At 41.2% G+C, this 27,016-nt stretch overlaps 2 protein-coding genes across 2 annotated transcripts in view; one reads left to right on the top strand and one right to left on the bottom strand.

The window, feature by feature from the left end:
* Positions 1-4,016: 4,016 nt before the first annotated feature.
* On the bottom strand, positions 4,017-14,768 carry dctn2 (dynactin 2 (p50)). Its single transcript, XM_083892831.1, has 14 exons — positions 14,585-14,768; positions 14,192-14,260; positions 11,200-11,296; positions 10,830-10,891; positions 10,548-10,646; positions 9,434-9,594; positions 8,786-8,945; positions 8,452-8,517; positions 8,130-8,168; positions 7,089-7,166; positions 6,726-6,797; positions 6,010-6,112; positions 5,038-5,129; positions 4,017-4,851 (listed from the first exon to the last, which is right to left on the bottom strand). Exons 1-14 carry the CDS (start codon positions 14,618-14,620, stop codon positions 4,765-4,767), a joined length of 1,221 nt encoding a protein of 406 aa, XP_083748957.1. The 5' UTR covers positions 14,621-14,768; the 3' UTR covers positions 4,017-4,764.
* A 2,320-nt stretch (positions 14,769-17,088) lies between these two features.
* kif5ab (kinesin family member 5A, b) overlaps positions 17,089-27,016 on the top strand; it is a gene marked incomplete at both ends in the record, with an annotated part of 54,659 nt that continues 44,731 nt past the window's right edge. Inside the window, one exon of the mRNA XM_083892205.1 lies at positions 17,089-17,217. Within this exon, the coding sequence (XP_083748331.1) occupies positions 17,089-17,217 (129 nt within the window). The remainder of the gene's footprint in view (positions 17,218-27,016) is intronic.

The raw sequence follows: 27,016 nt of genomic DNA, 5'->3' as shown, positions 1-27,016 counted from the left end.
GTGGTTATCTGCGCCTCACACACTCCTGACACTTTCTCTCTTTTTTTTCTCTTTTTCTTTTTTAAACCCTGCCCTAATCCCAAACTCTGCTCGCGTGAAACTGTTTTCCATGCACTGCGTCTGCATGGCTCGACACGCGCAGCCCCATAGCAACAGCGCCAAGCAGCGAATAGAAAGCTCAAATACTGTCTCTAGGATCCGGGTTAAAGCGCTGCAGGAAGCACCGTGAACGCGTCACCACTTGAGTGGCTGTTGCTGAGTAGTTCAGTACACTTTCTCTCTACACCCGTCCTTCCCTCCTTCCCTCCTTTCCTCCCTCCCTCCCTCCTTGCCGTCTGTTTACTTTGTCAGTCCCATCGTCTGTGTGTGTGTTTGTGTTGTGTTCAGCACAAAAACACCGTTAACAAACTCACATTTAGGTTTTCTCTTGTTTCTAGCCCTGTTTTTCTGTGTCACTTTGTGGTTAAATTAGAATTATATGACCTTATAATATTCTATTGTCTCCTATTTATCATGTGTTTCTTCCCTCTGTGTGTGTTTCCCTCTCTATTGTCTCTTATTTATCTTTGATCTAATTTGATTCAGTCATTACTAATGGTGGTGTTTAACTCCCTTGCATTGTTTTTCCTGCTCGGAGCCTCTTTTAATAACCACATAATTATGACATTTATTACATCACACGTATATTTATACAATACCAGCTGGATCTTTGTAGCATAAAAGCACATTTATATAATATAAATGGCAATGACTAATTTAAAAAAACAAACAAACTCTGAAGGAATTATATTTAATTGGATGTTTAATTATTGTCCTTTATTTCATACAACAAACAGAAAGTCACCATCCATCCTTTCAAGTTCAAATCTTTCATTTTGTTATTGTTCTTTTTGTTTTTCACAGACAGACAGAGTCTGGGGGGAAATTCCAGCCACGACCATGCGTACCCTCGTCTTTCTGTGTTCTGTGCCCTTGGTCAAGGCTCCACACCCAGTTACACACACACACACACACACACACACACACACACACACACACACACACACACACACACACACACACACACACACACACACACACACACACACACACACACACACACCAGCTGTCGGAAATCTTCCCCTTGCTGAACTGAGACCAATTGATACAGCTGTTAACATGTCCCGGTGATACAGTAGAGCCTGTTTTGTCTCTTGCTTCTCGTCCTCTTGCCGCTCTCACTCTGTGTTTCAGCTTCTTTTCTCCGTCTTTTTTTTTTTTTATCCGACACCTCGTCATACCTTATCAAAAATTCTGGCTAATTGTCAGATCTGGGAGACAAAAAACATCCTCTAGAATCTGTGGCAGCGTGTCGAATTAGTGTAGCATCATGGCAGCGACTGTTGTTACTACATTCATCTCTTTTTGTCGACGCCAAAGCCAATTTCTTTAAGTTGTCTATTGTCTCCTGATGCCTCCATTGATCCATTTTATTTCCCATCTATCATTTCCTATACAGCAAAAAAAAAACATCCATTGTTCTCACAACAACAACATTTTCAGTGTGTGTAAAGTTAGACAATCAGTTTATTTATCCTCTCAGAATGTTAATCTAACGGATTAAACGGCTGAATGTCACGTCCACTTGTTGAGATTTCCGTGTTAGGAGCTTTGGAAAAAGAACGACTTTGCCCCAACAATCTTCTTACATTATTAGGTTAAAGCCCGGACTCATCTGTGAGCGTCATCTATCGTTACCCTGCCGTCTCCGTCTTCCCTAGTTTGTCATTCGCTGCAAGCTTCTTTCTGCCCCACAACGGTCTCTCCCGTCTTATTCTACTGCACTTACACCTTCCATCCTCTCTCCTTCTGTCTGTCCCTGTCTCTCTGCTTCTCCTGTCCACAATCACTCAGTGACACCTGAGAGGACTGATGTCGAGGCCTTTGTGCCATTTGCTTTCCAATGTCAGCCTTTATTTCATTTTCTACACCCATTTTCCTTTGTTATTTTCACGATTGTGCTCACGTGCACCACCTAAAACCACTGTAAGTGTCTTGTTTTGTCTTTTATTTTCATACAGGACAGACAGAAAACAAGAATCTACCAGAGGTTGCGAGACCTTAAAGGGCATTAAACTTTAAAAAGCCTGTCTGAACAGGTGAGTTTACTCACAGCGAGACACACACACACACACACACACACCAGGGCTTAGTTTTCCACACATCAGTATACCAGAAACAAAGATTTTAGAGAAATCGTTGCTCTCTACATCCTTTTTTGTTCACTCGTTGCCTGAGGACTGAGGCGTTTGCCCAGTGGAGTAAAGGTTGCTGGATATACAGTACATACACACATGAGTATTTGTATTTTTGACACTGAAATTAAACCTGTGTATATTATTTTTAGAATTTATATATATATACATATCCACCTGTTCACAATTGGCTTTATTTCCTGTCCAGATTTCGTCAATTATTTACTGCATGTTTGTATTCACGGCCACAGTCTGAGACAAAACTCTTAATACTTAACCCCTGTTGTTCACAACATTTTGAGCTGAACCCCTCAGTGAATTCTCAGCTGGTCACTCACTGATGGGCCCTGCACTGACTGACCCAGTCCTGTACACCCCCCCCCCCCCCCCCAAAATAGCAGGACAAATGCAAGTATAACTTGATATACAGTACACACAGTATGTCTCTCTCTGTGCATGTCCGGCTGGAGCAGGGGGCATTCCCTTCTAAGTTGGAGCTCTGGATCTAATTCCCCTGTAAGCCATACTCGATATGTCCTGTCTGAGCAGAAGGTGGGCTTCCTAACCACGGACCGATCCTGTTTTAAATTGAAGGAACATGTCATATTCTCTGCAAACACCAAACTATCCAACACGTCCAAAAACATGTCCATCTAAAGGGGCCGAGATAGGAAATCTGTGGTTCTGCTCTTATTGTCCCACAGTGAACTGAAATGACTTAACCCCGGAGAAGTTTGCTGTTTCCTGGATGACTCATCAGAAACACCTGATCCTTATAAACCTGACGCCGGCGTGTTATCAGTCAGCCTTGGACACCAATACAAACACTTTGTCTGTGTCACCTGACTGCAAACCTGACAGATGGGTTTGGGTTTGAGTCCACAGAGCAAATCACTGATACGTCACACTGAGTGTGTTAGATTAGCCCTGATTCATTTTAAAACCAACTCTTTGGTCATATTGAACTGAGAGTTTTATTATATCTGAGATGTTGTTTTTGGGTTGGAAGGATTTGAATGACTTTAAATCATCTTTCTGGGACATTTGCTTGCTGTTATTGAAGAGCTGACAGTGGAGACTGTAATTGTTCCTACAGTGATGCAATTCATGGTTGTTTTTTCCCCCCAAAAAATGTGATATTATTCATGAAATAATCATTTCATTCATTCGAATTCTGACCGTTTTTAAACATATTTAAAGGCCCACTTAATATATTTTTTAGAGGAGGGGTTAATGAATCAGATAATGTATAAATATCACTATTCTTTTTTCAAATAGTATAATAAACAGTTTGCTTCATTATCCTAGAAAGCTCACAATCAGTGTGTGGCAGTGTGTTTTAATGGCCTTTGTTTTAGTCCATGCTGTGCTGACACCTACTGTTCATAATTGGGCATAACACTTCCTTTATCTTTAAGAGAGGTTTTTATTTTTGTCAAGTTTCCGGGATGTTAGTGTACCGTCATATACTTTAGTTTTGTTTTATTACTTTTTAAATCTCTTTTTGTGGTCCTGATGAACTGTCCAGGTTGTACCACACCTGTCACTCAAAGTCCAATGGAGACGGGCTTTAAATGATAAGCAGTAGATAATGGATACATGGAAGACTGTGTTGGCTGTTGACGTACATAGATTTGCCAGGAATCCATACTGGAGGAATCCTGGGATTAGAGGAATGAGATTGAGTTTGATGGGTTTTTTTTCCATTTGTGAGATTGTTACTGTAACTGCTAAGTCTACACTTTTGTTGTGAGCAATGACACAAAACGAGCGGAGAGCGTATTCACGTCGTTATTTATTTATTGATCGGTTTCCATGACCACAGATGGAGCAGTTACAGTTCACTTGTCGGTAATGATGAAGCAGATTAAAAGTGTCTGTGTCTGTGGGATCTGCGTCTCAGTCATAATAATATAGTTACAAGCGACTGTGCGTGAAAATTAGGTTCACAAGCATTTTTTATTTTTTTATTTACAACCTTTCTGTTTGTGTGTGTGTGTGACTTGGCCCTGACACTTGACAGAAAACAACAGATTTTTTTCTCTTTTTGTACACACCAGGCCACATTTTACTGTGTCAACCATCAATCCAACGCTAACCGTGATCCATTTAATTTTAACAGTACAAATCTAACAATGTAGTAAGGGTCCAGAGGAATGGTTGAATTTGTCTCTTAAGTTTAACACTAATAATTATAAAATCAACCCAGTCTAAAATGCAGTAAGCATGGCGCCTGCTCTCAGCGAGTGGTATATGTATAAAGTGGAGAAATGTGTTTACACTTGCTATCAATTTGACGCGAAAGAAAAGGACGAGAAAGAGGAGGGTGGACAAAAAAACATTTGGTCTCCTTTTTTTTTTGTGATTCCTTCAAACTTTTTCCAAACTAACAGCCGACTCTGTGAGATCCAGAGAGGGATAGTCAGAAAGGACAAAAAAAACAAACAATCCTCTCTCAGTGCCACGAGCCAGCTTTTGTTTGTCCATATTTTCCTCTCTCTCCTGGACCATGCCCAAACTCTGCCATCTCTTATTTAGAGAGCTTCTTCATCCGCTGATCTAGTGAAGCAAAGTTCTCTTCAATAGCCACCAGGTTTTCCTTCATCGTCTGCTGGACCTTGAGGGAAAGAGGAGGGTGAAAAGTTAGCAAAGTTGTGACAGAGACTGAGAGGAGAGAGGAAAGTTGCCTGTAAAAGTGAAAAGTTTTTGATGAGGCAGACCCAACTTAACTACCTTAAGACAATTTCACAGTCCAAAATCTACACTTATTCTCCACTGAGCAATTAAGTATTCTGTTTTTTACCTGTGTTAGCATGGTGTTGTTGTCCTTCAGAGAGTTGTTGATCATCTGCTGAGTGGTGTCCAGGTGGGTCAGCAACTGGCCAAACTGCATGGCTGTGGAACGCGTGGACGAGAGGAGGAGAAAGTAAGTAAGACACAATATCGCTTGTGAAATTTCAACATTTATGGTTGCAAAAAGTGTGCAAACTTGGAATGTTTGAGACGAGGTTTGACTTTATAAAAAAAAACAAAACAGCTTTATCGATGAAAGTGAAGTTCATTGAGCCGAAGGAGACTTTAGGTGCAGACGATGACAGATCGGTGCAAAGGCGAGAGGCTGCGTGATGAACGACCTCGTTCAGCTCTCAGTAAAGCAACGTAATCCATTAGTGCCAAGGTTCTGCTTTCATGTGCTAAATGATAAAAATATGATCGTATACAGTAGAATATAATGCATCTTTGTCCTGCAAGACTGAGTTTAATTCATTACCATTTTGAGCTACTATTTTTCCCTTTGTTATAATATAATGGCTTGATAAAGATGATGATCCATTTGAATCCTTTTTATTTTGCCTAGTTTTTATTTCTTGTCATGAACAGACATTCACGCCCTGTGACGTTTATTTCCTGTATCCGACATATCTGGAGTCTCTTATCCTTTGCCCCTCCCCCACTAACCTAGATATACACAGTCTCTCCTTGAACTCTCATGGGTGTCATTGCAAGGTTATTATCCACCCCCTCACATAAAAGAGAAGCTCATAAATCCTCCGTGTTTTCATTGTTAGTATCCTTACTCGGGTGGAATCTTCTCCGCCCCCCAGAGAAGCATTAGTACAATATTTACTTGTATCGTCCAATAACGCTACTCGTGCATTTATTTAATGACACTGGGTCACGTTACGAGACTGTGAATGTCTCGTTATTTTCACGAGTTATGCGAGGACACAAAAGTCTTAACCTTTCAACGGCCATTCCAGTTGCCGTGCGTTACCTTGCTCGTGCAACTCCTTGACGGCGACGAGTCTCTGCACCACCTGAGGCACAGAGGTGGACATGGCGTCCCACTTCTGCATCACATCGTAGAGCTGCGAGACCTGACGAGACAACATCAGGCGTTTGATATCGAGGCCTACGTTTGTACAGTGTGTTGATTACACTGTTGATACTGCTTTTATACCTATTTTCTTATAATTGCAGTATTTTTTGAACACTATAATCAAAATCTATTTTAAAAACTCATTCTAATCAAATTACTTTGTCCTTCACAATCATGATGTAACCGAAATAGTCTGCCCTCATCTGGTTAAAACTGTTATTTCATATACACCTATATATAAAATATACCATCTCAAAATGGCCAAACTAACAAAAAGATGATACAATCTTGTCCCTAACTTTCACAGGGCTGCATTAGCCATCTATTTAAGACATTATGCTGTGACTCTTCATCATTTAGTCTGACTGCTACAGGTCAGACTCTATAAAATGTAGTCAATAGGAGAAAAGTGGGGACGATTATTTCCCATGAGGCCACAAAATTAATGGATATATTATACAACTTCTGACCAAAACATATCAGCTTTACGTCTACCCTCTTTAAGTACTTTACAATAAAGGAATCGTAGTGTGACTGTGATTAATAAGTGCATAAATACATACGAGATTATTCCAACATTAAAATTCTATGGATGTCTAAGGAGTACAAACCTTGTTCTGTGTATCAGCATCCTCGATTGTTGCCTTGTGTTTTGCAATCTCATTCATCTTCCCAAGGACACTCTGCATGCAGAGGGGAAAAAAAGTCATTTTTCTCACATATTGCAAAGGAGGCATCACTTTAGAAAGCGATAGGAAAAAAGTCAATAGTGTAGTCAACACAAAGTGTTTCACAGCAAGCTGGCACCACACGCAACCCGATCGCCTCGCATATTTCAAAAGTTAAGAAGCTGGGGCTTCTTACTGAAATCTCCATCACGCAGAAAAACAAATTTATCCTTCAAAATATTTCAGTTTCCTTTAGGAACAAAACACATCAGGCACCTATAAGGCCCCTATTCCCCAATAAGTTACCTGCAGTCTCGCCTCCACTTGATCCAGAGTACCAGAGTCCAGTGCATTGACCCTCGCCTGCATCAGGTCGATGGTGTCCTGATACAAACAAACAAACACACACATTGTAAGCTTGGAAACTCCCTTTAAGTGTCTTACTCTAACTGCTGGCACAGCAAATATGAACAACCTTTGCCAACCTAATGAAGCGTGACCCACTTTTATCGCACTACACATGAGATACACAGAGTGGCCCTCATTTATCAAACACGCGCACACGAGAAAAGTGAGCTTACGCTCATTTCCTGTTGGCATAGTGTACGATCACATCTCGGGCCAAGCTCGGACCAGGTGTACCCAAGTTTGAAATCACTGTGGACCCAATGTTTTACCCACTGTAAAAATAATGATGATAGAATAAACTACAGCGATATATTCAGCACTTTGTCGACAGACTGCGTGACATAATTACAGGCATTAATTCAGTGCGCAATTATACACATGGGTGAGATGAGAGTGGAGCTGCATCCGGCTGCTAAAGAGGTGCTGTGTCTGTCAGCAGTGGGGGGAGAAAGTTGCTGTAAACACCTGAGAAGGTGTTTGGCATTATTTTTGGCATGTGAGATTCTGTACAAAGGTGAGGACAGAAGATAAAGTGCAGGAAAGCCACGCTGCACAAGACTGATTTCATTTTTGTATTTATTTGATGTTTGTGTCAAGATTTGTCATCAATCTCTTATAGTGTGTCATTTATTGCAAACGGAGATCGATTTATGTCGGTAATAAACCGACAAATTTCCGTCTGTTTTTTTCAGGACTGCAGTGAGAATCCAGGATATTGGATGTAGATGCGGAGAACTTGAAGAAAGAAATGTCTACCGTATATATATATCTTGAGGGGCTGTGAACTCTACAGACATGCATTTGGTACGAATTTGGCACGTTCAAAAATGTACCATTATCTGGCTCAGACACAGGTACTGCAGATGTTTTGAATCGTACGGTGACATTTTCACCTGAATCTGCAGTTTCTACGCAAGTTTGATAAATGTTTCTTCTTACCACCAAACTGGCTCCTTGTACACCAGCACTCAAAGGTCCCTGCGATAACAACACACAGACAGAAAGCACATTGTCAAAAAGATAATGGCGCCACACTCCATAATTTACATAATTCAAATTTTTCAGATTTTGTTTTAATTAAGTATGTGGATGGCGACACTGCGACATGAGGCATGAATATTCAGCTGGTGCGAGTGTAAAGGAGAAACGGGGATAAATGGAATTAGAGTGAATGAGGCAGAGAAGCATTTAGGAGGGAATGTGTTTGTGTGTGTGTGTGTGTGTGAGTGAGTGAAAAGACTGAATGGTGCTCGCCGTTTACCTGCTTGTCTGATCCTGAGCCAACAGCAGTCTCAAGCTCAGCGAGACGCTTCTCCAGCTCTGCCATCTACAGGGACAGAGCAAGATGACAAATTGCTGTAGTGACAAGAGCATCCCACAAGACATGTGGAAAAAAAACAAAAACTATCCATGCACATAGCGCCGTCTCACTGCTATCCTATTTATAGTCATTAAATACTCCTCTTAACATTCCTTTCCCAACAATGCAAACAAAAAAAACACACTGAGGGGGATTACACCACTGCAACATATGCTCTTTTCATAAGTGCATTCATCCAATACTCTGCCGCCTCTGCCTCCCTTTCCCACTTTACCTTGGCAGACTCATTGAATTTCTCCTGCTCTGGTCTGCTGTGGAGCTCGTAGAGCACGACTCCATCTGGGCCCTTAGCTGCTGCTGCCGTCGCCTTGCCGTCTCCTGCAGCGCCTCCTCCGCGGCTGCCCTTGGCCACTTCCAGCTGAGTGAGCAGACGCCTGCGGGAAGAAAGGAAAGGGGCTCAGAAAAGTTTATATGTTCAATATTTATATAAGGCCTCGTGTTGTGCGGTCTTTGTTCCCCCCCCACCCACCCTCTCGATTGCTTGTGGTCTTTTCAAGCTCTGTTGAAAGCCGGAGGGTCAAAGTGAGCTTGGCTCTTTGCAGAACAGTTTCCCTTCCTTTCTTTCACTATTTACTTGTGTCTCTATTCTCAGCTCTTCATGCTCAGTTGGGTTCCGACATGTTGCAATTCTGTCTTCTCACCTTCTTCAGTATTTATCGCCTTTACTCAATCATCCATCCACTGGTTCTTGTGCTCCCCAGGTAGAGCTTTACTGAGATTGGTGGGGTTTATGTCTGCATCTGATTAATTTTTGTCCAGGGCTCAGTTAACAAAATCTTCAATCATATTTAACTAAATCCAGTTCCTGACTACTAACTCATCACTCCATCATTGTTTTGTTGCGCCCTCCTTTTTAGCTCACCTAGCCAGAGCTCCATCTGGATCGGCCAGGTTGATGTGTGCCTGCGGCCCCAGCAGTGAGTCGAGATGGGCAGAAACCAGCTGCTGTTTGAGTTGAGCTGCCTGCTGAGCAAGCACCACTGGGGTCAGGCGCTCTTCTACATTGCTTTCCTTTGTGGCAGCCTGCAGGTGGAAAAGAAAACAGCAAGGTAACAGCCATGACAGTTTTTTTTCTTTTCTTTTTTGTTTTGGCACAGCATGGAAGAGGTTGATGAAACCTTCAACTAAGAAGCATATCTGGGCCAAACAGGTAAGGAAACTACACGTACCAAGTTAGAAATATAAACTTCATTACTTTTTCATTAGACATGTAAATATCCATCATTTGACATTGTACTTCATATATAGCAGAATAAAGAGGGAATTCCAGTATTTCATAGTTCTATATGTATTAGATTTTTGAAACCAACTACATCAGTAATTATTACTGTTTTGATCCAAGAGTGTTGGAAACACCTTACATAAAGTAGGACAAATAAGGCCTAGAATAATATTTTATGTCATTGAAGTCTGTACTTTAGCAGTATCACAGTATTGTCCAATGATACGTTTAATTAAAGGCGCCATATGTAAGAATGTGGCCAAAAACGATTATTACACTCAAATTCAAAATACCGAGGTCTTTTAGGTTTTCTTTTTCTCCGCCATTGTAGCTCAGGCATAACTGGCAATCCGTGGTTGCTCGGCAGCTGAGACTCTACTGACTGGTAGACGGCGGTAGGTGGCGCCACATATGAAAACATGATTTCAAAACATAAACATGATTTGCGGTCTGCAAAAACAAATGTATGTGAATATTTTGGCTGTACTGTTGTTGTTGGTGAGTTCAGTTTGTTATATAAATATTATTCCTCTGAGTCTCTCTGACATATTAGGAGGATTTTATGGCCAGTTACTTTAGATTTATTACATAATCCACCTTTAAACTGTGAGAAAAACATAGTACCAATATATACACCGACGAGAAAGAGAAAATATTCCACACTTAAAATTTTGTTGGTTAAATTGTATTTTTGTATTCAATTTTCTCTCCAAGTCTTGTGTGTGTGTGTGAGTGAGTTTGTGCATCACTTCACCTGGATTGTATCTACATCCTGAATGAGTTCCTGGATCTCGTTCACCAGGCGCTGGTACTTCTGCTGAGGTGTCTCTTTCACCCCACAGCCCTCTCCGAGCTAAACAGAGACAAAAAGAGGTTGAAAAGGTTCTGAATACAGAGAGTCTCCCAAGACGAGTGCTCATAAAATTGCACCTTAAACTCTGCACCCTTAAGTGTTGTTATGCCCACAATTAAACACCTTCTAAAAATATATATATAAAGTGAAGTAATAAAATTCTGCTTAATTGGATATACTCACAATTTCAAAGTCACCTGATTCATAGCCAACTCTTCTGCTTTTACTAATTCTGTCTGAGAAGTCTGTGAACGGGAAACAAATGGGTGTTGTAATGTTTTGTATTAAATTCAAGTAACTAATAATTCCCCTATACATGTGATAAAATACATAGATGATAAGGAAACAGCAATGGTGCACTTAGAATTAGTATGTGATACAGACTTAAAATAATGTTTAAAAATAGCTAAAAAGTTATATTTTGATTTAGACACACAGACAATGCATTGTAGGACAGCATGGAGACAGCAAAACATCAGATTTAGCACTTTTATTAAAAAGTTAACAAGCACAGACGAGGCAAAAAATGATTTTCCATCCACCACATACTGACCAAGTCCTTTGGTGGCGACATGCTTGTCTTTGAACTTGTCGTAGGCCGCGTTGGGGTTGACCACAATCCTCTCTACGCTGTCACTGCAAAGCTCCTCCTGTCATCGGAAACACCGGGAAATGAAGTAAGATCAACGCAACCGATATCACACAGGGGTATGTAAAAGACTGGTGTAGACGGCAACCCAACCACTTCAAAATGACCCTTGAATTATTGTCAGAAGATTATATCGAAAGCAAAGTTGAAATATGTTGGCAGATTGGTACGATTTGGAAGGAAATCCTACACTTGTTCAGTGCCCAGGAGATAATGCATTGATAATTAATCACACGTGTATTATCACACATCAAGGTCACACACCCAAAGAAACTAAAAAACCATTGAAACCAAAAAAAAAATCATGAAAATCTGCAGGATATTCACAGCGATTACTCAAAGTGGTGTTCAAGTAAACCATTTTGACGTAAATCAGAGCAGCATGCAGGATGACTCAAATGAATTATCACAACTATGTCATCTGGAGACAAATATTTCAAAATGTGCACTAAATTAGAAAAAGATATACTTAATGTGGCATGATTATATAATCGTTCTAAATTCTAAATGATGGTTATTTGATTAGTCATTCTGGGGAGTAAACAAGACTTGTTGCTTTATCAACAACATGTGGTGGTCAAAAATGATGCACTATAGAGGCTATGGGTATGATTACACCACCATACGGAGAGATGACATGAGTCCAGGCGATTTGGATAGAGACACGACACAGAAACAACACAGTTACACAAATGTCAGAATGGAGAGAGGGGGTGGTGGAGGGGGAAGGGGGTTAGTTTGGCTCTTACCAGCTCCTTGGGTTCCCAAAGAGAGTTAGAGAAAAAGTAGTGGAAGAGCAAAGGGAGAGAAAAAAAATAGGGAGGAGAGAGAGAGAGAGAGAGAGAGACAACACATATTAATGTGGTTATCACATGCCATGCACATAATAGGCACAGTTGGCCAGGGTGGGGGCACAATAAGAAAGAAAGCAATGTTCTGAGAGTTGCTGCTGAAAAAACCCTGGAGACACTGCTCACCACATACAGCCTGTGGTGTCTACTGCATACAGTTCTTTCTCTTTGTCCCGATTTACTGTGGTGTAATGACCCAATAATGGAGCAAAGTTACTTTCTCTTTCCAGTCAATACTGCACTTCAGTACTGACGATATGTTCTCATGGAGTGCATTTTCAATAACACAGGGATTGACATTTAGAAATAAATAAAACTCAATCAATGAGTCAGACAGTCTGTTACAGCAACTGGTATCCATTGTAATACTTTCATTAAAACATGCAGTTAACCAAAAATAATCTGCAAGGGCAAACTCCTTCTTCTTTCTCTACAGTAACATGACACCAGGACTAGCTATGGCACGAATAAGAGAAGCACAACATTTGCAATGATAACAAAATATGGACTGATCACATCTGGCCCAATACCTGATCCACTTAGTAAGCTCAATACTGGTGCAGACACCTATCCACAGCTTCCCTACATAAAATAATTAGGCATAAACCAAAAATATTGTGGGCCACACCATGGCCAAATTCAACATTATTCTCTTTTTTTCCATTAAACAATGTGGCATGCAATGACCCAGAAAGATGTTATCACACACATTGAAAACACAGGCCTTTAATATGTTCAGTGAGTAGAAACATTGGGGTTAGTCCATAAGCATTAGTAAGAAAAATGGTGCCAGGTCAAAAAAAGAACATCTCTGAAACAAATAAACAAACACTTGTGATTCTGTTAAAGCTTCAAAACAGACACACATTAAAAGGAGCCTCGACTACGTCGACAAAGCATTACAGAATGGATGAGAGAATTAAAATGTGCCAAAGACCCATCAACATCATTACACCCGTGAAACGTTTGAATAAGCAACAAAAGCAGGAGGAAAAGAATCAATCTCTTGCACTTCAAAACAGTTACAAAAATAGACAAAAAAAAGAGGTCACTCCATTAATCTGATTTCATCCCAGTAAATAGAGGTAGGAAAGTGGATATGAGATTAAAAACATGCATAAAAAGCATGGCATTAAGCTCACTGAGAGTAAAATGTAGCCAGTCTTACTTGTACAAACTAGAGTCCCGGGAAGGGTGGGGAAGAGTCAAAAACAAGGGCAAGGGTATGGGAGGAATGAATGTGGACACACAGAAGGGAGAATGCCATTAGGAATCTCTCAGCTGGTCAGTAAATAAAAGCCAAGAAATATAAATCAAAGTGAGATCAGCATCCCTGGACTGTTTACAAACCGCTTCCCAGTAGCACTGATGGGAAAAAAGACTGAGCGCTAACAACAAAATTCACTCTCGTAAGAAAAGACACTGAACTGACCTCACAAAACAATCAAGTAAGAGCTTTTGAAACCCAGCTCTTTTTATTTTTAAACTTGCGCCTAGATTCTACACTGAGATAACGTTTTATTTGTTCCCTATATTAAGTTTGTGAAAGTAAATTATTAAGTGTTGAGCATATTGATCTTAAAAGGTGATTACATTTTATACTCACTTGTCAGTGTGTAACAGGTGGGCTGAATAAAACCTCCATTAGGTTGAGACTGCAGAGCTTATGCAGCAACCTATATTTATTTAAATTAATGTATAAGCACATAGGAGCTTGATGATGCTCAGAGATTAGATGAGTATTTTTTTATATATATATATAATTTCTTAACCTACAAATTTGAGAAGGACAAAACAAATTAAGGGACAGTTGTTAATATTTGCATGAACTAAAACTACCCCAGTAATTACCATTACCAACTGTTCAGCCATATAAGTAGAAATAGCATGGTTAGGCATTTAATCACGATCAGAAATGATGCACACTGAGCAAAAATGAAGAAGTCAGTGATTGATCAGGTATAAACATGTATTAGCTAATCGTGTTAGCGTGTTAGACACGTCTGCTGATTGTCACATTCAGAGAATATAAAATGTCCACTTACCGACTCAAACTGAGCCTGGTCATCTTCTGGAAGGTCTCCAGTCTCGTAGACGTCCGGCTCGTTAAAGGCCTATTGAAAACATTGAAGTAAACCATGCATCAAACGAGCAGATGACCCGGTTATTGTTAGCCAGGCCAACGCCCCGGCCCATAACACAACACGTACTCAAACAAGCTAACCATTCTGCTATAACGGACTGCATTACACCACGTTACATTGTAAATGTCAGGGAAGTATGTGGAGTTACAAGCTGCATCGTAGCTGCAGACGAGAACAACAAAACATACAACAGGCACAACAGCAGCGATGCAAGGGAATATATCTGTCACAGCTCGTAGCTAGCACTGGAAAGTAGCTGTAAAGCTAACCTGTCTGCTAGCATTAGGTACTTACAATTCCTGGCAAGTTTGCGTATTTAGGATCAGCCATTGTCAGTGGGCGGTGAAGACGAGGCCAACAATTCACGACAGAATATCACGACAGTTCTTAAAACGTGCGAATTGTCGATGGACAAAAGCTAGCAGTAGATGAGCCAGCAGTCTCACAGCCGGCGAACCTTTGCAGGCTGATGTGGTCACTCGCTTGGTTTGACAGCTTGTGCGTTGGGTTTATGTCACGGGTACAGGCGAACGGGCGGTGTTGTGTTCGCTCAAGTGATAGCTAAGGTGGCGGATAGCTCGACGGCCAACCAATGCCAACATAACAAACACCCCAAATGTGACGCATGCGCACCACGTCACTGACACCCACTCCTTTTCTGTTGTTTCTGTCACTTTGTTTGATTTCCCCTTACAATGTAATGTAAGTTTCTTTGTTACACACTGAGTTTACTAAAAAAATACACAACAAATTATTTTATGTAGGTTATTTTTTTTATCGTTCAAGGTTGAAATGAAACATGACCAAGGTAACACAGCAGGGTGGCCACGCGGTGGCGCTCCAGGCACGAGCAAACAACTCAATTAATGGGCCGAAGATACTTAAGACGATGATATACTTAGAAAATCTTAAATGTATTCACTTTGAACGCCTTCTTTCAAAGTGTTGGTGTATTAATGTATTCTTGCATGCAGTTGTGATCGTTTTAAATCTCGAGGTCTAGCAACAAAAAAGAAAAAAGGAGGCTTTGGTGATGATCCAATGGAGAATTGCTATGTCCAGCAAAGAACATGACTCTGCAAACATAAACACATCATGTAGGTCTCTGAAGTTGAATTCTCAGAGCACCTCCCTTAATCCACTTGTAGTCTGTGCATGCCATCTTTCCCAAATTGCATTGCCATGGCGACCACTCTGGTGCCGACTGAATAAAGAGGAGATGCTCTCCTCAACTATAATAAGCCGCAGACATACTGTACATTCACCAGCCACTTTATTAACTTCTTTTTCCACATAAATACCTTTTCAGATTGCATTCTGGCGCGTGGATATGGTCAAGACTTGAGCTGCTGAAGTTCAAACTGAGGATGGAGAATGGAGGAGATTAAAGTGACTTTGAACGTGGCTGGTGCCAGACAGGTTTCAGAAACTGCTGATCTACAGGGATTGGAGAGAATGGTCCAAAATATCCAGTGAGTAGAAGTTCTCTGTGGGGAAAAAAGGCCTTCTTGATTCCAGAGGTCAGGGGTCAGCGGGGTTTGAGATGATGGAACTTCAACAATAACTTTTAATACTACTACTACTACTACTTCTATTCCTACTACTACTGATAACAATAATAGAAAATATAAGAAGGAAAATTAAATAATAAATCAGTCCTTTTAAAGAATTGGGAGCAGTGAGCAGCCACTGAGCAGCGCCATGGGGAGCAATGAGGATTGGGTACCTTGCTCAGGGGTACCCCAGCAACCTTTTTTTAACTGGTGGGGACTCGAACAGGCAACCCTCCAGTTACAAGCTAAGTTCCCTTTCCTAATATATATAAATATATATAAAAATCAAGAAGAAGACCTTTTATATGTATTGCAACTTTCAAAACATAGTTGCAAAGTGATGTAGATTTAAAACCAAAAATATAAAGTATAGGGGAAAACACAACAACAAAATACTGTTAAAAAGCCATCTTCAAAATGTAAAAACGACAACATACCATACAGAAAAATAATCATTTTGCGTAAAGATGGGCAACAATAATACAAAACCACAGCAGGTGCCTCTCCTGCCACTTTATCAAGTGTCTTGTGTCCCTAATAAAGTGGCCAGTGAGTGTATTATCTCAACACCTCATGGTTTGTGCTTTCATACAAGTTGTTTCAATGCGCTCTAAAAACCAAATGTGCCCCACATTTACAGTCAGTCATGTATATGTTGTGGTTGGATGAGGAGGCAGAGTCGGTGCTCGTCATCATCCTCATCCTCTTCTCCTCTCCTCCTCAGTGATGCTGATGAGAGGAGAGGATGCGAGTCGCCGCTCTCACCACGCCCCGCCTCCAGTGAAGGGAGCAAGGGATGGATGATGCGCGCTTGTGACTGTGAGGAGGCTGCAGCCTATCCAGACTCTGCCGACCGGACCAGTGTGTGGAGCGGACTCCTCTGCACATTTTACAACTCTGCATTTGTTGCTCTCCGCTCAGCTGCTGCTGCTGCTGCTGCCTCGAGTTTAGTTTGAAAGAAGGAAAGCCTCTGTGGTTAAATGCAGGTTTTTTTTGTTTTTTTTCACCATTTCTTTCAATGAGTAAATTTGGACGTGGTCTCCTTTAAAACTCGTAGTAGTCCATCCATTCTTCCAAAATGCCTCGCCTGCCAGTGTCGCTTCGCATGTGGGCATAAGCCGATGGTTTCAGCCCGCGTTCAGGTGGTTTTACAGGAAGAGTCTGCACGGGGATATTTCTTAAACACCTCTTTGAATTTTTGGAAACGTGTGCTCGGGGTTTTTTTCTTCTCACGCTCCCTTCACGATGGCTGATGCAAATGCAGAATGCAACATCAAGGTGTTGTGTCGATTTCGGCCCCTGAACCGATCTGAAATCGTGCGCGGAGATAAGTTCATCCCAATATTCCAAGGAGAAGACACTGTCATCTTCGGGGTAAGTTCTTCATTTATTTATTTATTTTTTATTATTTTTAATTATTTATTTATTATCACATTTCCATGCAGTCCATGATCAATAACGCTGGAGGTTACACTTTTCATTTCACATTACTAACACTGACCAGACAAGACTGGAATCTCAGAGGTTTCTATCAATGATCAAACTAAGTATATATATGTTATATATACATATATAAATATTCTATATAATTCAGGTGTGAGCTGCTGCTGCTGCTGCTGCTGCTGCTAAAGAGGCTTCTCTAAATCTGTCAATGGACCTAGTCATCAGCCACAGATGAAAAAAAAAAAAAAAAAGCTCAGTTTGATTTGTCATGTCAAAAAAACAAAAAACATCTCCTCAAATACAAAAAAAATCCAGAGTTTTAGCTAAAATAAGAATTCAAAAACTCACCATTGACTCCACCTTTTGGACTCCCCTCCAGTGTCAGTATTCTGGATATTCGGGGCGTGATTGATGTGAGATAATCCCACAGGATTGATTGACGCCGGCTGCTGAGAGCCTCTAAACGGACACCAGTGGCGTCCTCAGTGGCTGCAGATCTAACACACAGGAGTCATAATTGTGAGTGTGCTCTCTCTCTGTGTGCGGTTTGTTTCAAGTCCACTCAATTTGATCTTTGCTTTTGTGTCATCGCAAATTGAAAAAGCACACGCTGGTGCTGATTATATTGTCACAGACACTTTGAAATTGGACCAAACTATCACGTTTGACAGATGCATTCTGGAGGCTGAGGCTGGGAGGGGGGGGGGGGGGGTTAACGTGGTGATTGCAATCCCTTCATCACTGACACTGTAACAGGATTACTGGACTGCAGGAGGAATATTAGAAAGGCTCTAATGCAAATGCTCTTGTTGCTTAGAGATGTAAAGCACATCTGGGCCAAAGCGAACACATAGCTTTATAGCGTGCATACAGAAACAGACATGCATATACATGTATGTGCACATGTATGAACTCTTATTCACACGTGCATGGAAAGACAGATCCACACCCATTTGGCCTGTCGGGGTTGACTTCAGCACAGCAGGGGAAAAACCTCCCATCAGCTCACTCTCTGCTGCTGTCACATACCTGCAGACACACACATCACACACACACACACACACACACATTGAAATGCAAGACAACATTTCTGTGGTAGATATCCTCACGTGACCGTCTGCTGTAGCAGCAGCAGGACGTCTTCCACAGAGCAGATTGAATTGTCATTATCACATCAGTCTGATGCTATTTGAGAATGGCAGGTTTGGCATTAGGACTGTTTGAAATCATGCATTCTGGCAGCTGTGGTTTACTGTAAATATGTTTTTTGTTTTGTTTTTTCGTTTTCAAAGACTGCAGCATAATCTACATTAAAGGGGTCATATTATACCCTATTTCTCCAAGTTAAACTAGTTCTCTGGTGTCCTAATGAACATGTCTGTGACATGCTTTGGTCAAAATACCATAAGGATGAAGCACCACAGCAGTTCAATCACCCTGCCAAAACAGCCCTGTTCAGAACGCTCTGTTTAGTAGTATCTCTTTAGGTCCACCTTAAAAAAAAAAGTAAAACGAAGCTTAAGGGACACATCAGCCACAGAAGCTACTGGGAGCTAACAGCAGTTAGCATTTGGAAAAGTGATCATTTGCAGGCTCTAGCAGGCACATTGCCGTCATATGTAACATGTACCCACCGGACAGATAAATCCTCTGAGGCTGGAAGTTTGTGTAGAACTCTGTGCTGCACTGTGGAACCAAGAATAGAACATTTTGCGGACTTTGCGGACTTCCGGTTTTCGGGATACCGTTGCCCTCGCCAGCACTCTCGTGTGTTTTACGACTGGTAGGGCCTCCAGAGTCCCAAATATAAGCATTTAAATGATTAAAAGTTGATTTTGCATAATATGTCCCTCTTTAAAAAGGGGTAATTTCTGTAGATTATGCCCGTAAAATCAGTTCAAAATGTAACAGAATATCTTGGAATATCACATTCCTGACATTGCTTCCGCTGTTCCCTGTTTGTTGTTGTCTGGAAGGTTCATATTGGGAGAGTTTGAAAATGATGGAACTCAAGTGAACTCATTCTAGAGGGGAAAGGGAAACGTTAACGCTGCACTTCTGTTGTTTGCTAACAACACTTGTAAGGCAGCAGGAGCCTTCAGAACCGATCATGTCTGGAAACAAACCGTGTGCAGTACTGTGCTTCAACATCCAGACGTGCACTAATCACCCCTCAGTTTCCGCCTGTTTCCGATTAATGCTATCACAAAAGCCGATGTGCACTCGTTTCCCTGTGAATGTAACTCCTCTGGAGGCCTGTTGGATGTCATCTGCTTCTTTTTTTTCTTTCTGGTGTGCAAATTTATTCTGCTTGTGTGTTTTTCGCTGTTTTGCGACTGTGAAATGCTCTCGGAGGAAGTTGTAAAAAAAAAATATATATTTCTCCCGAGAGCTGAAATGCTGCAGACGCCAGATTGAATTATGATTTAAAATATCAGGCTGATCGGCGAGCAGGCGTGCCGCAGCAGCACTGTAGAAACAACTAAGGGCTCACATTCTGACCGGTGATAAAAAACAATTTGGCTCTGGGCAGCGCTGATGGCCCCACATTCATCTGCTCTTTCTCCTCCAGGACTTGTTAACTGACAGAGTCGATGATTTGTGTTGCTGACTGATGGGTCGTCCGTCTGCAGCGGGGGGGGGGGCAGCAGGCGGGAGCAGATTTGGGGGAAAGTACAGATAAAGAAATTGTTTTTGGTGTGTTCTGAATTGATGGTGGAGCGTTGGGTTTCCTGTGGCCTCAGCAGATGGAGAAGGGGACAGTTCTTGGATGTAAAATTTGATTATAGAAACTTGGATCTGCGTTTGCGCTTGGCATGTAAACGTAAATATGAGCTGTGCGTTCTGGTAAGCATCTGAGTCAGGGTTTCTCACTCCTGGTTCCTGGGGAGCCACTATCCTGCATGTTTCCAACACATCTGATTCAAATAAATGGGTCGTTATCAGGCTTCAGCAGAGCTTAGTGACAAGCTGACCATTTGAATCAGGTGTGTTTGAGCAGGGAAAACATCTAAAACATGCAGGACAGTGGCTCTCCAGGACCAGGAGTGAGAAACCCTGCTCTAAGTAAACGTCTCCATGCGAAACCTACTGTTTTAAGTCATTCATTTTTGTTTCTGCGGGAAGAAAAACGCCATAAAATCGTCACATATTCTACTCGGGACGACTTGTTTTGCTCACGACAGAGACAGCGACAGGCTAACGATGCACTGACCCACCTTCGTTATCACAGTCGCAGTCATTCCCCCACATTTTCATTAGTTCATATTTGACAGGCTAAAACACAGTGTATCAGCAGCACACATAGACAAACAGAGAGAGCCATGAAGTCTGTCAACTCTTGCGAAGTTTGCTGCAGCAAAGTCTCCCCAGTTGGATTCAACAGAGCGGAGAAGTTTAATTTCCAACCTTATCTTTTTCACTTTTCATCTGTGTAAGAGAAGAAATGTCATCTTTCTTCTTTCAAAGATGAACTCGGTTTTGGCTTCAAAAACTGCATGAATTGTATAGCAGAGGTGAGTTTTTCCATCGCTTGTGTGATTTCCTCTCCACCGTCTTCTTCTTTGGGAAATATTTGTCTCCTTTGCTGTTGTCGCAAGCCCGTCGTCCTTTCCTAGCAAATGGTCGGACGGAGCGTTTTCTTCTACAGCTGCTGCAGCAATGAGCTCAGAATGAATCGAGAGTGTAATGGCCCACGATTTTATTTGTTTGTTTAAACGGGATTTAATCGGGAAATCCGTTGGAATCACCATACAGACTTTTGTAACGGAACAAATCAAAAGGACACATTTAAAAATCGACAAAGAGCAACAAAGACACACGCACGTCTCCGGCTTATGTTCCACTGTTTTGCAATCATGAAAGTGTTCTGAAGGTTATCTGGTAGCAGCATAAAACACAACAGTGAACTTAAAAAAAAGAGCTAATTTTCTCCATAGAGTGTCAGAGAACATAAATTTGGTTAATAATTCTGTTTAATACTCAAGTTCTTCACTCAGACATTGCAAATAAATCCATTTGAATCATTGACAACTCAGTGACTGAGGTATAAGAAAAAGTGAGGCTTCCAAAGGGTAAAATGAAAAGTAAGCCTTTCTTCCAATAGTAAGCAGTAAGACAGTTCCCAATGAACCTTTCGAATCACCGGCCATCACAATGAATGCCGAACTACCACTGCTTAAAGGTGCCATATGTAAGAATGTGGCCAAAAACGGTTACTACATTCAAATTCAAAATATCGAGGTCTTTTAGGTTTCGTTTTCTGACGTAACTGGCAACCCGTGGTTGCTCGGCAGCTGAGACTCTACTGACTGCAATGATTGGTAGACGGCGGTAGGTGGCGCCACATGCCAAAACATGATTTCAAAACATAAATATGATTTGCAGTCTGCAAAATATTTTTTTTTAATGCAAATATTTTGTCTGTACTGTTGTTGTTGGTGAGTTCAGTTTGTTATATGAACATTATTCCTGAGTCTCTGTGACATATTAGGAGGATTTTATGGCCAGTTGCTTTAGATTTATTACATAATGCACCTTTAATATACAACATTTCATCAATGAGTACCTTTGTCTGTCGGTCTGAGACTGAGCCTCTTCCTTCATCGTTCTCATCATGCCACCTCATATTAATCATCAGGGCTACCCACTGCATGCCCGTTTATGCCGCCGTTGTGCCTTGACGGAGTGGCGGACACTTTTGTGCAGCCGTAGACGATGGAGAAGCTCTCCGACAGGGTCTCCGTCGACGTAGAGGGGTCACCGTAACCTACGTAGAGCACTTTGCGCAGGAGTATAAAATTGGGCTTTACAATTGATAGTAGTCGTTGACTCCCTTCGTATTCTAGAGACTCTTGCAGCAGAAGGCAAAGGGCAGCTCATGGGAAACCCGAAGGCGAGATATGATTTTGACATCCAGAGTCGTGTAAGCTTGAGGTTTGCTGGGGTTCACCCTACTGTAGCATAAGCTCTCGTATATGCTTTATCCTCCTGACATCAGTAGAGGGGTGAATCCATCTCTGGAGCAGCAGTGCAGTATAGTTGTACAGTGAAATCGCTACAAGCACCAGCAGCACAAACACAAATCACTCAGTCAACCCTGAAACCCTGAAGTAGAGCAATCTGATCATAAATGCGGGGGAAGAAGAAAAAAAAAAGCATTTGTGTTGAAATAATACACAAGAAGAAAAGCTCTGCTGCACATCCAGGCAGTTCAGATATTGTGTGACCTGTGTGGCATAAAAAATGCACGTCTATTATTATTATCACAACTATTGTTATTTGTTTCCTCAAGAAATTGACAGCTCGGGCCACCTGTGGAGCCCCGCAGCTCTCTTGCTATGTGACAGTAATAACCACACACTTTTGTTTGCTTTACATTTGAGTGACACATGCTGTCTACGGTCTTTTACTGCCTGGGATAATGCAGAGTCACAGGGGTCATATTGTCCCCCACCCCCCACCCCCTAAAAGGAACCGCCGTGATGAATCACACTCTGGATTCTGCAGATAAATAAATGATCGCCGCTGTACCTCCACGACAGGGAGATAATGGAATGATTGCCCTTTTTGCGCTCACGGGCGATGACATAAAGATATCGCATGTGGACGGTACAGAGGCAGGGCTATTCAAAATAGATTGTATTCACATATGCATCATACCATGTGGCAGCACATGATGATAAGGCATGAATTCAGTGTGCCGTATGGAATGGCTTTCATTCAAAGCAGTGCCTGTTTATTTTCACTTATTATTCTTGTGCTGCAGGAGCTTTTAGACCCTCCCTGATAAACAATCTAATTTTTCCTTTCCCTTTGTCCAAAATAAATCTTAATAATAAATCCTTAATTTTATACTGCTGCAAAACCCTTGTGATTATTTTTAGCCATGCGCGCTCGCCTCTCCGTCCATAAGCGCAGCGATTTTTTAAACGAGCAAAGAACAGACTCTTCCCAGTGTTTCTTACACTGTAGGTCATTGTGTCACCAAAACTGTGGCTCCCTTTTATCGTTGGCCAGTACTTCTAAAAGATTTGAGGCAATTTTTTTAATGAGCCTGGCACTCCAGAGCGGGCCAAGCTGATTTCCTTTTAGACAAAAACATGAGAGCAAAAAAACACGCATCTCCTTCATGTTTGTTAGTCAAGATTTCAGTGAATGACTCGGCTTTGTTTATGAGCGACTGTATATGCTGAGTTTGGAAAGTCTGGTGCAGGGTTATTATACAGTACTGTGCAAAAGTTTCAGGCACAAACCAGCTCTGTTGTTTTTTTTTCTGTCTGTCAAATTCTGTGATCGTTGATGTTTGGAATGAAGTGATGCGACTTGAAGCTGCTCTTATATATTAGCGAGCTGTCAATGAACTGTCAATGGAACATGTGTATGTAACGCTCAAGCATGTCTTGAATAAACCTGGCGTAATAGACTTTATTTTTTTTTACAGCAGATATTTCTTGAAATGAAATAATAGGACAAACACAGGATTTACCAGTAACATTAATGAAGGTTCCACTCCAGTATTAACAGAGCTGTGTTATTTTTCAAGTGTAACGGTGGATCACGCTATAAATAATTGACAAAATAATGGCCACATGCCGCCCCCCAATCGATTACATGCGGCCCCCCCACTCAATATCATGTTATAATGAAAGCATGGCCCACGACATCACCGTCTTTTAAACACAGTGTGTCGCTGAGGCACAGCTGCCAGCGAGGTGATAGAATATAATATATGTTTGCTAGCAATGTTTATTATAACAGTAATAATAAGACATTTTGGTCATAATTATGCCATTATTAAATGTATCATATACAACATTCAATTCCATATAGAAATACGCTTGTTAGGGCCTGAACCATGACTCTAGGCCAGCCTCCTAGATGCTCATTGGCCCCAAGGTTTTTTGTTTTTTTTAAACGACAAAACACTGCATACATATTTTCTGGATGTGTTCCAGTAAAGTGAAATAGAAATAATGATCCTCTATTGTCGTTATAGCATTGCTAAAACAACAAATCTAATGGTCGCCTAAGACTTCTGCACAGTGCTGTAGTTAAAGAAAACTAAGTCTAAAACTAAAATAAAAACAATTAAAAATGAAATATAAACAACAATGAACTAAAACGAAACTGAATTGTAGATAAATTCAGCTACGTCTTCGTTTTTTCCACAACTTCATTCTGGAAGATGCAGGTGTTAAAGGTTAAAGACTGTAATGAAAGGATTTGATCATCCATACTTAGTGTCACACATTCTTTCATTCTTTCAAATTGAAAAACTAAATAAAAATAAAAACGACAAAAAAAAATTCAAAACAACAATAACCTTGGTGCATTCTTAACATGTTTGCAATGAAACTGGTCCCTCGCCTGATGTTAGAGGACCCGTTTGAAATGTGCAGAATAAAGGACTATTGATCCTGTATTTTCTAAACACCATTTATAATTCTATGGATTACCTCTCTCTGGCTGCTGTTTACAAATCTTCTATGGAAACACCAGGGTGTTAAAGGTTATTTATGTTATTCATGGCTGTGACATACACGCAGTTTTTCCAGAATGACCTTTTTTTACTCAAAAGCTTTCCTCTTTTCACCAGAAAGCATGTAAATTCCCCCCTTTTGAGATTTATAATCCTGAACTTAAGCATGCCATGATCGCAGCAAATAGCTTTGTAATGCTGTAAAAATTAACCCATTATTCATCGGCGGCCACTTAGTTCCTGAGATCGCCGTCTGATTTACGGCGCATCTGCTGCAACTCTACCGGAGCTGAGAGATCATCCCCCTATTCTTCACCTCATCTCTTTATCCTAAGTAGGCAGTAGTAAAACAAGAGCTGGAACAAGTAGTTGGCAGTGCACACATGAAGTCATCTACCTGTCTTGCACCTTTTGTTATTTATAGTTCTGCCTCGAGCCGTTTTCTCCTTGAGGATGTGTCTTTACAGTGTCTGTAAAGCAGGCAGAGTTTGAAATGGATGTGCAATGTGCTCTGCTGGCCCGCTACCCTGTGTGCACTTAAATGCTCTAATTCTATCACCGCGGTACACATACCCTATCCAATTAGCCGCTGTAATTGGATTCCTGCAAAAGGGTCAAGATCTGCACTTATTCTTCCTGCTGACACCCTCGTCTGAGCTCATGCCTCAATACAAACCTCACTGTACGTATATGTTTCTGCGTCTGACTGTATCTCCACGGCGGGATTATCTTGCCGCTCATTTCCTTGTTACCCGGCAGCGGTTTATAAATATGAGAGAAGATGTTGACTTTTATATCTCATTAAAGTCAGCGAAGGGTTAGTGCTGCATATATTTTTAATGGCGTCAGGATGGGAAAGCTCCTCCTGACTGTCTGAATATTAGAGGATCAGGTGACTTTTGGTGTGGCTAACGTCATGCTAAAGAGAAATAATTCATCGGCTTTATTTCAAGAGAGGAATTTGATGTTTTCTTTACAACACAGAGCATTTTGGCTGCTTTTTTTTCTCCATTAAACATGCAGTATATACAGAGGCTATAAGCATGTGCAACACAGAGTGTCTTCTTATATCCTTTTTTCCATTCCAACCTTGAGGCAATCTGATGAAAAAGAATGTTCATTTTCACCAAGACACCTGAGCAAAAAGAACTCAAAATGTTTAAGGCTCCAATAGAGTGATCCTATCACACATATATGTGAGTTATGGAGGTCTACTTACATACATTTAACCTGTACCATACATGTACCATAACTTGTTTTTATGGTCAAAAACCTCCTAATTGCTGGAAACGAGCCGATAGAAATCTCTCCTCACTGAAGCTCTCGTCAGTCGCGCTGTTTCAGACTAAAATCTCACCTCCAGGAGACAGAACTGTGTTGTGATTGGCCAGCCAACGACAGCTTTCCCAACTGTCTTGTGATTGGCCAATACCTGGAAGTGACGTAATTAGCACACCAGCTCTCAGAAGCACAGCTCCCCCCTCTATCTGGAACGGTGGCTGCACTGCTACTCATTATCAAAACATTGTTTTAACAATGTTAATAAATAGCTTCGTCCCGACTCCCCTCCGCAGTCCCTTTTTACGACTTTGACCCAGCGTCAGAAGACACTGCAGCTCGTGAAACACCTCCACAACGGACGTTCTTCTTCTGCGGTTCAATATACGCAACCCGATGTGCCCGGACTAGTGCCCGGAGCAGGAGGATCCGCTGTTCAGGAGAAATGCTGTTTACGTAACCGAACTGGGTTTTTTCAGAGATCTTGCTGAGCCCGAGATTACAATACAACACAGCGTTCTCAGCAGTGGCTGAACTGTTTTTTTTTTTTTTTAAACCTTCAGGGCTTCATAAACGAGTTAATGTCGCAGATACACACTAAAAAAACAGCGTTAATTGGAACTTCCGTTCTAGGTCAGCTTTAACATCGGATTTAATTTGTGAACGTCCCGGTTCAAAATTTATTAAAAAGGTCTAATCTAACGCGTTTTTTTAAAGCTTGAATATGTGACCTATAAACACACACCCCCCAGGATGTCCTTATAAGGAGTTGTGTGTTATTTCCACTTCAAATTAGGGTTAAAATCTTTACCAAACCTAAAATCTACCAACAATCCATACCAAGAAGGTCAGTCGAGTCTGCAGCCACAGTCAACGTGATGAGCTGTCATTTCTTTCAGCCCTTCTTCTTATTATTATTTTTTTCTTTTTTTTACTCAGTGTGCATTGGTGCGAGGGTTAGATAAGCTGCTG

Source organism: Microchirus variegatus (assembly GCF_963457635.1).
Source record: "Microchirus variegatus genome assembly, chromosome: 7".
Taxonomy (NCBI): Eukaryota; Metazoa; Chordata; class Actinopteri; order Pleuronectiformes; family Soleidae; genus Microchirus; species Microchirus variegatus.
The sequence above is the reverse complement of the archived record's forward strand: the minus strand, read 5'-3'. Positions and strand labels throughout refer to the sequence as shown.